At 33.0% G+C, this 13,689-nt stretch overlaps 1 protein-coding gene and 1 long non-coding RNA gene across 3 annotated transcripts; one reads left to right on the plus strand and one right to left on the minus strand.

Moving 5' to 3' along the window:
• On the plus strand, positions 232-5,813 carry LOC107613634 (protein SRG1). Its single transcript, XM_016315730.2, has 4 exons — positions 232-641; positions 2,455-2,702; positions 3,138-3,465; positions 5,389-5,813. The coding sequence occupies exons 1-4, from the start codon at positions 411-413 to the stop codon at positions 5,641-5,643; spliced, it is 1,062 nt and encodes a 353-aa protein (XP_016171216.1). The 5' UTR covers positions 232-410; the 3' UTR covers positions 5,644-5,813.
• LOC107613635 lies at positions 10,559-13,416 on the minus strand. 2 transcript variants are annotated; one of them, XR_001614101.2, is made up of 3 exons: positions 13,099-13,407; positions 12,852-12,995; positions 10,559-10,916 (listed from the first exon to the last, which is right to left on the minus strand). It is a non-coding gene; the product is annotated as an uncharacterized LOC107613635 (long non-coding RNA). The 2 variants fall into 2 exon arrangements; XR_002351912.1 differs by having other exon boundaries at positions 12,852-13,416.

The raw sequence follows: 13,689 nt of genomic DNA on the forward strand, positions 1-13,689 counted from the left end.
TCTCTAAATTTTTAATTTCATGATGCTTTCCTTATCCTCCTCTTCTTTTTTACTCTATGTCTCTCCCATTTCTGCTATTAATAGTTTAATACTACTTATTTTAGAGAAATGGGACCTTATAGAATGAATGGTGTAATAGCAGAACGAAGTGGGACGTTGGAATAGATGTAACATGAAAGAGACAAAGAGATTTATTTGTCGTATTTTTATCTGATACGTATAAATTCACGGTGGTAATTCATAGTCATACGAAGCAAACACCAATAAAAAGTATTTAATAAAGGATGTTCCGCACTTTTATTTAATGATCTACAAGAAGGCGGCCACCGTAAGGCTAACAATGGTTTGTTTTCTTTCCTCAATGCTTTTATTTCTTTGACCTACCTACGCACCTTCTTGTTTCGCATCAGATGGCAGAGTCAAACTCAGAGGTGGAGAAAGTAGTACTTGGCAATTTCGTTCAAGATCTCATTTTGACTTCCCAAGAGGTTCAAACAAACTATGTGTACACCGAAGGTGGTGTTGGCTTTCGCGATGCTCTTGATTCCGGGGGTATTCCAGTCATTGACCTTAGCCTCCTCACTTCTCCTTTCGAGCTCACAAAACTCCACCATGCACTCTCCTCTTGGGGTTGCTTTCAGGTATGTCTTCTCTTTCTACAGGATTTCCTCTTCTAATAAAATATCTAATATGGATCAAGTAAGAAAACTATTATTTTTCTCGAGTCTTGTGTAATATGCATCAACTCATTGATTGACGATCAATTCTTAATAAAATTTAGATGAGCTTGAATATTCCGTGTTTTTAGTTTTATTTTTCTACAAGGGATTAAGATGAAAGTGGTTATAAATAAGCTGTATTGATTTAGTTATTTTTTTAATTGAAGCCTATTAGTGTTTTAATTTCATTTTCCTTTGATCTGAAGTGTTTTTAATATTTTGTTTTTTCATTACAATCACTTTTACTTAAATAATTGATGAGATGTTAGTATGTTACTTAACTGATGTACTGAAGCAATTGTCTGCCATGGTTTGAAAATTGATTCTAGAGGGTGAATTTAGAGAGAGAAAAAATAGATGGTTTATTTAGACAAAAGAATGTGATTTGTAGTAGGCATTAATCTGTCAAGGTTCAAAACTTGGTTCTAGAGAGTGAATTTAGAGAGAGAGGAAAAAAGATGGTTTATTTAGAGAAAGAATATAGATTTGTAATAACTAACTTGAATTCATAGAGTTAACTCACTCGTTGTGAGTTCATATTGAATCACATGGAGATATGAGTTCATATCCGATTATATGGAGATAAATAAAGCAAAAAGAAGAAAAAAAAATATAGACATGCAACACATTTTTTAAGAGTTTTGTTAGAAATTAGAAAATACTTTAAGGATATGCTTTAAGATTTTTAATGGAGATATTTTGATATCAATATACGTATTTAAAGGACAATGAATATTAAAATTCAAATTTAAAAGTTAAAAAATTATTATCCAAAGCTATTACTTTAAAAAACACAATACAAACTAAACTCACCGTGATTACAACAAAATGATTGTTCACAGGCAATTATTTCATTTCTTAAAAACTTGGCCATGTTTCGAAATGGTGCCCATTACTATTAATAGCCACGTTTTCCAAATATAACATGAAAAGTGTGGCCAAAATTATGAACAAACGCCACCATCACTACTTTTTGAACGTGATTTGAAAAAAAGGTACCTACAGGTCATATTTCTTGTAGCCTTGTTATAGAACGGGGGAACAATATCACAATTAATGTAAAAAATGTTATTCAAAAATAGGAGTATATACAATTATAAGTCTTTTTACGCTCCAATCAAAACAATTTGAGAATGCTGTAACAATGGTTTTTTTAGAAATAAATTTAATTTGGGGTAAGGATTTGAAGTTTTAATTCCGCTCCTTAATTATTTTCTTAATTCTTAAATGAGTAAAAATTTAAATGTATATGTTATTTTAAAAAAAAATCAAAAGATAAAATTTTTTAACTTTCTTTATTTGAAAATTAGGAGCATAATTAGGAGAATGAATTAGAATTTCTAATCACTTTTTTTTTTTTGCAAATTTTATCTTGTTTCCAGTATTTGTTGTTTTAGAATAATATAAAATGGTGAAAAACTCAGTTGCAGTCCTTCACGTGAAGTGGATAATTGAGAGTCATTAGATAATTTGACTCTTTGACTAAATTTTCATCTAACGGCTCTTAACTATCAACTTCACGTGAAGTTCACTGCACCTGAGTTTCCACCATATAAAATTTTAAAAATAAAAGATTCTAAAAATAAAAAACTAAACCCATCCGTTTTCATTCTGAAAATGGCAAGTATGATATTCACTTTGATTTGTTCTTTTTTATTTTTTCTTTTGGGTCTAGATGATATTCGCGTTTTATTTACGTGTTTAATAGGCATTGTAATTGTTTTGTGGGATTCAGGCAATAAACCATGGAATGTCAAGCTCTTTTCTTGACAAAGTTAGAGAAGTTTCGAAGCAATTTTTTGAACTTCCAAAAGAAGAAAAAATGATATATGCAAGGGAACCAAATGACATGGAAGGATATGGAAGTGATATTATATATTTCAGAGATCAAAAGCTTGATTGGACAGACAGAATATACCTCAAAGTGCAGCCTGAAGAACAGAGAAACTTCAAAGTCTGGCCAGAAAAACCCAATGATTTCAGGTATATTGTATGTAGAGTTGAAATTAAGATAAAAAATTTAGGTAGATTATCAAAATTTTACTCCCATTCTTGCCTCTCCCAAAGACACCTATACGAACCATAGATAGTGACTCTGAGACAGAAAAAGCAAACCATCATTTCTAGCCATAAAACTTTAAAATGCTGACAAATTTAACTATGAATGAACAAAATTAGTTTTGTATCTACGAAAGATGATTTTTATGTGATAAAATTGTCCAAATGTTAATTTTTTTCACAGGTACAAAATTAGTTTTGTTTATTCATGAGTAGATTTGTTAAATCTATGAATAGAAATGGTAGTTTACTCTACTAAAATTGTTCTTATATACTTTGTTTGGTTGTAATGAGGGATGGGATACAAAATATTTTAGGTAGACATAATTGTCCCTAATTTGAATGGGTGTCATGATGTAGGACAACTGTAATAGAGTATACTGAAAGGCTAAAATTGCTAAATGAAGTGATTTTAAAGGGCATGGCAAAGTCACTGAACTTGGAAGAGTACTCTCTCTTGAAGGAATGCGGAGACAAAGATACAATGCTCTTGAGATTCAATTATTACCCTCCTTGTCCTATGGCGGATCACGTCCTCGGCCTAAAGCCGCACGCCGACGGATCAACTGTTACTTATCTTTTGCAGGATAAAGAAGTTGATGGTCTCCAAGTCCTCAAAGATAATCGTTGGTTCAAAGTTCCCATCATCTCTGATGCTCTCCTAATTAATGTTGGTGATCAAGTAGAGGTAACAACTCACACATCCTATATTCTTTGTTACTATGAATTAGGCAAAGCTTGTTCATGTTTACTAGTAAGTGATTGAGTTAACATAGACGGCTGAACATGGGTGGTAGCTAGAGTGTGCGTCCTTAGAGCATCTATCTTTATTTTGGATCTCACAAAATGATACATTCATATTTATAGGACCAAATGTCATAAATATTAATTTGAGATTAAATGTGAAATTTATTATTCTAATATTTAGTTTCAATTCAATTTAAACTTTATACAAGGTGACAAAATTTAAGTAATTCTCTACTAAAGTGAAACTGTCTCAGCTCTACTCTTATTTCATTTCATCAATGATCTCTCTCTAATGCAAAGTAAAATTTGTAAATAATCCACTTCCTGTACATGTCAAATTTAAAATTCCAAAAGCACTCTATTAGATTGGAGATGCTCTTAGGCTAATTAGTTTGGTTCTTTCACCAGGATAGTCTCTTGGTATCATGTTTGGTTATAATAGATAGGACTTAATCACTTAAAACGAGAAACTTTTAAAGGGGTAAAGTAGGAATATTATAACAAAAGAATGAAGACATGCCAGAACAATTTCATCAATCGGCTAAGGGTTAGTTTGGATATGTTCATACGGCCACATCTGGTTTTAAGAATAGGCTAAGACAAGATACTGAGAATATGACACAGAATAGAGACACAAAAATTAGTATTTTTGTATTTTGTTTGATACTGAACTGAATATAAGATAGAACAAATAATAAAAAATCTAATTTATTTTTATTTTTTTATTCATACAAAATTTAAAGGGACAACTTACCCTTTAAAATTGAGAGGGTTTGGTGGAATTTACCTAAAGAATATAATTATAAAAATTTGATAGTGATAATAAAAGAAAAAATAAAAAAATAAGTTGGGTTTCTGTTTAGTATTTCTATGTCGTTCCTATTAGAAATGACACAATATATACTAATTTAGTATCTCACGCATAATGTCTCTCTTTATGTCTCACTTGTCAAATACGGTTTTGTGTCTTTGTGTCTATGTCTTAGCATCCTATCCTTTAGTTATAAACACGCAGCTTAAGTGACTTTTCTTAACTTTTAATTTATGAAAAGTTACGATATTAATGTGTGATACAATTTTCAAAACTAATATGCGATTTTCTAAAAAATTATTTAAAGTGCTTTTATAGAAAATTTAAAAAAAAAAGTGACTTCTTCTGTAATACAAAGGTTTTTTTTATCATTCTTCTTTTAAAATAAGCATTTTTGTGATTAAAAAAACCAAATATAAATGATTTATATATAAAGCTACTTTTAATATAAGTTCTTATGTTTTAAACTCTTTTTATAAGAGCTTAATCAAGTTGTTTATTCAAACTAGTCTTTCTTCTTTCTCAATTCCGGTCCGTCAGACTCTGGAGGGACACAAATTTTTTGTCCCTTCTGTTGTACAGTAGTACGGTACCCAAACTTGAAGGTACATTTGAGTTGTGTTTTTAATTTTTAGTATTTTCTGTTTTTAAAATTTTATGAATAAAAAAATAATAAATAAAAAAATAAAATATCAACCTTTTCTCTTGGTTGTTCACAAAAAAAAAACCTGACCTCGTTTTTTTGTTTACAAAATTTTAAAGACAGAAATAGCTGAAAATGAAAACAGTCCTTGGCAGTTGGCATCCAGCATCAAAAGTATCGAGTCTGCTGTTTTGAGACAATAAAAAATGCAGCTTTGATTCTTAGTTGTATAGTAATTTTTTCTTGCTTGGGGTTCTGTCTTGAAGGTACCGAGTCTTTACACCTACTTGCTGATGGGGTTTTGTATTGGTATAATTTATGATGATGTACTTGCTTGCCTGTTCAGATTTAAGCCTTCTTGATATTTATAAAGAAAAAGTTTAACATAATCTGCTCAACATAATGAACAGATCATGAGTAATGGAATATTTCGTAGCCCAATCCACAGAGTAGTTGTAAATGAAGAAAAGGACAGGCTTACTATAGCTATGTTCTTCACTCCGGATCCAGAAAAAGAGATTGGACCAATTGAGCAGCTAGTGAACGAATCAAGGCCAAAATCATACACACCAGTGAAAAATTATACCGATATCTTCTTCCAGTATTACCAGAAAGGAAAAAGAGCAATTGAAGCTTCCAAGATTCAACTATGTGAAGCTGAATAGTTTTCCTAAATTAAGTCTTACATATAAAGAACAATGACACACAAATTTTGTACCTTTATGGATCTGCGAATTCAAGGTATGTAAAGTTTGATATTCTGGGGTTTGTTTGGAAAGAGTTTTGAGGATGAATGATTTGAATAATGGCTGGATACTTCTTTAATAAATCTCTATATTAAAAGAAAATATCATGCTAAATAATTACTTTATTTAATTCATTGAAAATTAATATTTTTTAGTGGATAATTCTAAAATCAAATGTGATTTCTAGAGGATATTTTGACGTGGCTTGTACCAGAAAACTGAATTTTAGGGAGTAAAATTACGCAGGGTCCATCAGCTACGAAGCAATTATTCTTCAAAAGTAAAGATGGAATTGCTTTAAATTTTGGTTAGAACAAGCGTCTCTAACAATATTGGTGAGGAGTTTGTAGGTGTATAAACTATAAGGTAGCGTTTGTTTTCGGGTGTAGGATACGTAGACATGGACAACACTTGTTTAAAAAGTGTTTGAAAGCAGAAACATGGACAGTGGATATATTGTCTCCGAGACAGTTTTTTATATTTTTGTGTCCACTCTTTCACGAAGGACAATGATGGACACGAGATTTGGAAGAGTGGACACGGACAATTTTATAAATTTTATTTTCTTTCTTTTTTTCCACTATTACCCCTTATTTTTTCTATTGGGTTGTTCAGAGATACTTTTTTCTTCATGTTCTTCCTCTATCTCTTTCTTTTTCAGGTACTCTCTCCTTTCTGTAGAATTTTTTATTGGGGTAGATAATTCTTTTCTTTTTATCGTTTTACTTCAATACCATTTTAACCTTATATTATATTATTTGATTTGTAATAAAAGTAATAAAAAAAATAATTAATCTTAAAACTTTTTCCATCGTATCCAAACACAATACACAAAAGATAATTTTTAGTGTCTCCGTCCTATTGTCTCCGTTTCAGTATCATGTTCTATCCTGACTCTAAAAACAAACGCAGCCTAAAGTACTTGTTATTGTTGTGGTTTGTCAAGCATTCATTTCAAATTTCATTACTATTAGATAAATATCTTACACAATTGTGGGGAGGAGTAAACCTAAGTATAGAAGTGTGACTAAATTTAAATAAAATTCAGGTTTGTAATTTCTTTAACTTTATCTCTTATTTAATTGTAATTTATATTTTAAAATGGTTTATAAAATACAATTTTTTATAAGTGTTGTTTGAAATATGAATACATATTAAAAATAAATTAAACCACATATATATTTATACACAAATATATTAGTAACTGATTTTAGTGTATAAATAATATTCTTAATTTTCTAATATTCAATTCACCATTGTTTTGAGTATTTTATACTTATCAATTAATTTAATTATGATTTTTTTCTGAGTTTATTATTGTAAAATTTATCATTGTTTTTTAATATTCAATTCACTATTGTTTTGAGTATTTTATACTCATCAATTAATGTAAGTATGATTTTTTTTTTGGGTTTATTATTGTAAAATATTTATGTTTATCGTCAATAAATTTTTATGTTTTATTCCTTTATTTTCCTTTACAAAATTGTGTTTAATATAATAAAATTTCAAATTTTTTATTTAAATTATTTAAATATAATAAAAATGTATAATCTGTAGATTATTTAGGTTTATTTAAAATAGTTCATATCTTGAGTACAATGCTCTAAATCATGTTAAACTCACATTTCGGATATACTATATCCTGAATATGAAACAATTTAACAAAACACAATTCAGATGCTTACAGAATACGCTCAATAATAAATGATCGAATACTGTGTATTCGAGATACATACTTAGTAAAAAAGTCGGCACAATACCCGAGATATATTGAAATACTATATAAAACTTGTGTAGCCAAGATTTTTTTGCTTCAATTTTTCATTTTTTATAGTTTTGGATAATTTTAAAAGCATACATGGCTAGACGAAGGGATTACGTGCAATAAAAAAATATTAACAGGCTAAATGCAACTTTACATGTAGCTAGAGTAGTCTTAATTATATACTATCTTATATGTTAATTAGATGTTTCATATTTATTTGGATGAAATTGGTTGAAAGAATAGAACATTAGAATTTGATATATATTAAAATAATTACATTTTTTATTGTAAAGCAATATTAAACGCAATAGGCAATAAATTTTAGAAAACTAATGAATAGCAGTTGTACAATCATCTTGGTTGCTCTTGGCACATCGTGTGACTTTGGGTCTTCCGCCGCCTGAGGTGCTACTACCTTGGGAGGTTGGGTTCGGACATGCAGTAGAGTTAAGAGATTTCATCTTCGACAACACCTTACTCTCTGTATTTATGGAGTGGTGGAGACCAAAGACCTATAATTTTCACTTTTTGTGAGGCGAGGTCACCATCACACTCCAAGATGTAGCTGCACCAGAGATTTTCAGCAGTTTCATGGACATCCCACAAGGCAGTGAGTTGCGAATTCGCTGGGTGATAGGCCTTCACCCCAACCTGAGAACAAGAACCAGAATTTCGAACTGAAGATGACTTGGCTCAGGAACATAGTGGCCCACATTCCACCAGGGGCTGATGTAGCTACTCTCCGCAAGTATACCATATGTTATTTACTTATATTGATCGAGAGATACTTGTTTACAGACAAGTCAGCCAACCTTGTCTCCCTCAGATGGTTGCCACTTTTGGCGAACTTTGATAGTTGCAGATGGTTGTCATAGAGCTCTAGTTGCATCACATCCAAGTTAAGAGTGTGATAATAGCTTGAAACTTCTGATAACTGTGAAATAGAAAACAGGGAAGGAAGAAGAAATCGAACACCTCCACCAGTTGGTGTATCCGGCATATACTCCCCAGACAACTCATTGTTGTTGGAAGACCCGAAGTCGACAATGAAATCTGAAAGACTCGCTCAAATCTACGTCAGCACTATCCCCCAGATTGACGAAGTGAATTGGCCTCGCTGGGATTGAGACTGTATGGAACATTGAAGAAGATGGCCCAAAGCCACAAAACATGTTATGAACCTCCGCATACAACTCCATCACATGTTGCGGCCATCGCATGTTGCGGCATTAGTCTACATGTACATCAAAAATTATATTGACATGCTTATCAGCTTCAACTTAAAACGTTCTGTTAGTAAAACCTCCACTAAGCAGCGCTGATAAGAATCTATACGCTACTTGGTCAACCTCCTTCGAACTGATTGTCCCTATGTTGCTCAAGATGACATTCTTAAGTGCATCTAGAAAATCAATATTGAAAATATACAGCATCACAGGTGAATTGCACTCAAATATTACTCCCTCATCATCGTTTCTAATGATCCCATTGGAATTAATTACTACAAAAAAAAATTACCAACCATTTTTTGAAAAAAAATAAAGAAAGAATAGATAGAATTAAGATGGATGTGGTATGGTGAATGCTAGAATCAAGAAGTTACTTATATCGGTTTTTTTTATTATATATCTAAAATATAGAGACCCCTATTTTTTTAAGCACATATCTCGGGTACAGTGCCACTATACTTATTATGGCTGTATTTCGAATACAGTGTCTCCGACTTATGCACGAATTTTTGAAATATTTGTATCTCAAATACAGAATACTCGAGTTATGCTTTTATTGATTTTGATTATTCTGTACCCAAAATGAGTAAGGTTTATATAAATGCATAAATACTCTATAGATTTCATATTTTTGTAATATTATATTTAAATAATTTAAATACAAAATATATACTTACTTCCAAAATTTTTCTTAAACAAAGTTGTCTTTAAAATTTTTGTATTTTGTGTATAGAATTTATGTTTTTTTTATGTATTTCTCTTTTTTATTCTTTTTCTTCTTCATAAAATTTTTTAAAAAATAAACATACAAATAAATAAAAAAGAAACCTAAGAAGAAGGAATAAGAAGTAAAGAATGAAAAAAAAATGAGTGAAGTTAGAGATGGCAAAACTCCCTGAGACGGGGGATCCCTGCGGGAACTGCCTCGAATAGGGATCCGACTGTGGGAATTTTTTTCGTGGGGATAGAGATAGGGGGCAAAATTTTCCCGAGTCAAGCGCGGGGACCTGAGCGAGGATCCCCACCCCATCCCCGCTAATCCCTAAAATTCATAAATTTACTGAATTGTCCTTAATAGGTTATTTTTCATATATGTGTTTTAGTCATTTCACACACACACCTCTTAATCCTCATTTGCATAATCCTTCTTCAATTTAGAGATCCCTAACACTGTCCATATTCCATCCAACCTCTCTGCAGTCACTCCCTCGCCACTCTCCCTTCTTACCGCATCGTCACACCTAACGGTGCCATCACCCTCACTGCATCGTGCTCTCTATTTGCGGCGTCCCTTTCAGTAAATATGTCGTTGTGTCCATTTTCCTCTCTGTTGTCGCGTCTTCCACCTCGTCTATTGCTCTGTTCTCTGGCTCGTCGTTGCGTCCCCCCATTACGTCATTTTGAAAGAAGTCACCATCTTGTCGTTTAGATTTTTTGTATAAAATTTTACTATTTTTGTATAGGATGGATACTTGCAGTTCTATTCATATAGAAATTAATAATTAGTTAGAACTATCAGATAAATGGGGAATGGGGTCCCTGCGAGGAATAGGACCCTATAGAAAATGGGTATGGGGAGCAATATTCCCCACGGCGGAGAATAAGGACATGAACAGAGAGCAAATATGAGGAGGGGATGGGAGCAGGGAGTGTAACACCCCAACCTTTGACACGTCATGACTAATGCCAAATGTTCAGGTGCTACTCGTCGTAAGGACCTACTTAGCTCTAGACTCAGATTTCATAAGAAAATGTTATTATAAGCCTTTATCGGTTTAATCGTGAATAAACTATTTATAATCAAACTCAATAAACGTTTATAATCAAACTCAGAAGACATATATTAATCATATAAACATAAGTTTGAGGATACATGCCAATTATCAAAATAACGAGTACTACACCAAGTTATATTACAGAGTCAAAAGTAAAGAAAAATAGTCCCAACCTTCACACGGGTTTCCTAAACTGGAACCGAACTACTAAGACATCCTACCCCTCTAAAAGTACTACAAAAGCGAGGGGAAAGTAATACTAAGATCATCAAAAAGGAGCGAAAGATTCACTGCGACTAACTTTGGAGTGATCTCCGAACATGGTTCTAGAAAGCGGTCCAAAGCGTGCTCCATATGAAGACTCCGCCGTGCACTGGATCCTCATAGCTCAGAAGTTAGAACGAAACTCAAAGAGCTCCTCTGCCGGACCAGTTTGGGGATGGGGAGAAAGAAAGAAAAGAAGGATGAGAACCTAGAGTTCTCAGTAAGATAAAAGGGGAACCTAGGATCTTTATCTCTAAGTTGTCGCAAAACAGAAAAAGAACAAACACAAAGACTCAAGGCACAAACATATATATAACAAGTAAATAGCATGAACAAGAAAGAAAAGGTAGTAAATAATTCACAAGAAGTTCATATGCGCAAACAAGATGATGCATGCCTGTTCCTAGCGCAGGCCATGAGCTCATGCGTCGGTTGTCTACCCGCAACCCGACATTACTCGGAGTGAACCCCGAATATGGTCCCTTTTCTGTATCAATTAGATACCTTGGCATCACGGTTACCCGTGTCAATTAGGCCTCATTATAATAACATTTCAATGTGTATCACAGTAAGGAACAGCGCTATCAATTAGGCGAACATTCCCGCATTAGCAAATCTCAAGCTATCCATTAGGCGGGCAATTTCGCATTAGCAGTTTGGCACAAGGCTCATTCAACATACACTTTTCATAATTTATTACTCGTTTCAATTATCTCTCCCATGCATGGTTTTCTCATTTCCTTTCTCTTTATCGTGCCTCCACATCACCAACACTATAAACCATACATCCGCATCACCGCCTAACTATACATACCTCCGTATCACCGCCTAACTATACATAACTCCGCATCACCCATTAACCTTAAACCTTCTTGGGGACAATTTACGCATTTTTATTTAACTAAGTCCCTGAACTTTTATGAAAATTCAGACATAACCTCCCCTAAAATAGTACTAAAACCACCCTTACGGTTCCCTCAGTTTTAATATCGTTCAAACTTCCCTTAACAATTTACCAGGTAGACATTCTTAACTGGTCATTATACTCTCTTTAGTCTCCTTAGTTATTATAAAACCACGGGTTTAGAAAATAAAATTTGGTTCTGGGGCATTCCTACCATAATTGAAACTTGTACAAATCTTTCAAAAATTCTGCTATCATTGCAGAAAAAAAAAAACAGCAGCGAGCAGAAAACTTGTTAAATTCACTAAAAATCCAACTTTCACCCATTGCCTTTTAAAATTCATGTAATTAAACAAGACTCTTCCAGCTTTCCAGAAAACTAAATTTCAGACTATTACCATGTCACATGTAAAAGTTATGAGGTTAGGAACACAGCCCTGCCTTATACAAATCTGTTTTCAAAATCCAGCAAACAACTCACACTTTTTGCAACATATCTAATTGGTTAAAATGAGTTTTGACATGAAATTTTAACTGAATATTTTAGACACATAAAGCTTGAGCCTGCCGTTGGTTTCAGCCCAAATACTCATTAGAATTATAAATTAAGTGAATTGGAAGTTGGTGCTTCTGCAGTAAAGAAACAGAATTTTCTGCTGAAACCATCAATCTTCAAAAATTCATTTCTCCCAATCTACTTATCAATTAATTCTGAAATTTTTATGAGATATTAAAAACACATGAAAGTTTCATAGAAAAATAATTTCATCTAAAATTATGATCTGGAATGCTCCCAGAAATTCGTTCATTCTGCTGCCAATTATGCAGAAATTGCAGAAATTCTGCATAATGCACTTCCAACAACCTCACATGCCAAATCTTATGTTCAAGCCTAGAAATCATCTAAAATCATAGTTTTACCTTTCTCTTGACTAACTAAAATTTTTAGCATGGTCAGCATAGCTCTAAGAGGTTATACTCATTAATTTACCCCTTTTTACAAACACACATTCATAACTCAAATTCATTTTTCTGCATTTTTATCAAACATAACAATTCATATAACCTAACCATCATTCAAACACATACTAGAGCCTCATTTATCATCAATGAAGCATATAATAGTTTATCTATTCTCATCACAGGTACAGCCACAAGAATAGTAATCTAATTGTCCTAACCCTTACCTCTTTTGAAGTTGGAAAGTCTATATTTACTTCTTTCCGGAATCAGAACCCTAACCGTATGGAATTGGAGCTTTAGCCTCTCTTTCAAGAACGAATGGCCGACCTCACCTCAAGCAAGGGAAGAGTTCTTGCCTACGGTCACTACTGTTCTAGCAAGAATTGGAATTAGAATGGCAGAGGTGGAATAAAAGGGAAGAACAGAATTTGAATCTGAAGAAGAGGAAGAAGGAGAGTTGCTGGTTCTCACCCACCAAAGAAGCTTCGAAGATTCAGAGTGATGAGAGGTGGGGTGCCTTCCTTCTTGCTGCGGATGGCTTCTTTCTTCCTCCTTAGTTTCGTTTTGCTCCCCTTCTCTGTTCTTCTCCTTCGTTTATGCGTGTTTTGGTTCAAAGAAAATGAGAAGTGCTATTAACAAGAGATAGAAGAAAAGAAAATGGGTGAGGCGGTGCATAAGGCTTCGTGGCTTCTCCTCACCTCAACACCGCATCTATGCATGCTTGAAGAGGTGTGACCATGGTTTCAAACGGCGCTGAAAGGAGAAGTGATCAGGGTTAGATGTGTGTAGGAAAAGTTTGGTTCTAATTTCTCAACTAATTCATTATCTATGCTTTATATTTTCATATATCTAATTCTATGCGCGCCAACGAACGCTGTAAAGAATCAGAAATCATAGGCCTCATGGGATAGGGTGGTTACAGGGAGGCATTCCCGCCCCCACCCTGTCCCGTTGACATCCATAAGTGAAGTAGAGTATATATGCATAATTTAATTAGATTTGACTAATAAAAATATTTGATCACAAAGTATTTGTTAAAAAAAATAAAAATATTATTAGACT

This window comes from Arachis ipaensis, chromosome B08, assembly GCF_000816755.2.
Source record: "Arachis ipaensis cultivar K30076 chromosome B08, Araip1.1, whole genome shotgun sequence".
Taxonomy (NCBI): Eukaryota; Viridiplantae; Streptophyta; class Magnoliopsida; order Fabales; family Fabaceae; genus Arachis; species Arachis ipaensis.

Excerpts from the sequence above, each read along its gene's own strand:
- LOC107613634 (XM_016315730.2), top strand. The coding sequence starts at position 411 with ATGGCAGAGTCAAACTCAGAGGTGGAGAAAGTAGTACTTGGCAATTTC. Across the intron at positions 2,703-3,137 it reads GAAAAACCCAATGATTTCAG|GACAACTGTAATAGAGTATA; the intron begins GTATATTGTATG and ends GTCATGATGTAG. Across the intron at positions 3,466-5,388 it reads ATGTTGGTGATCAAGTAGAG|ATCATGAGTAATGGAATATT; the intron begins GTAACAACTCAC and ends CATAATGAACAG.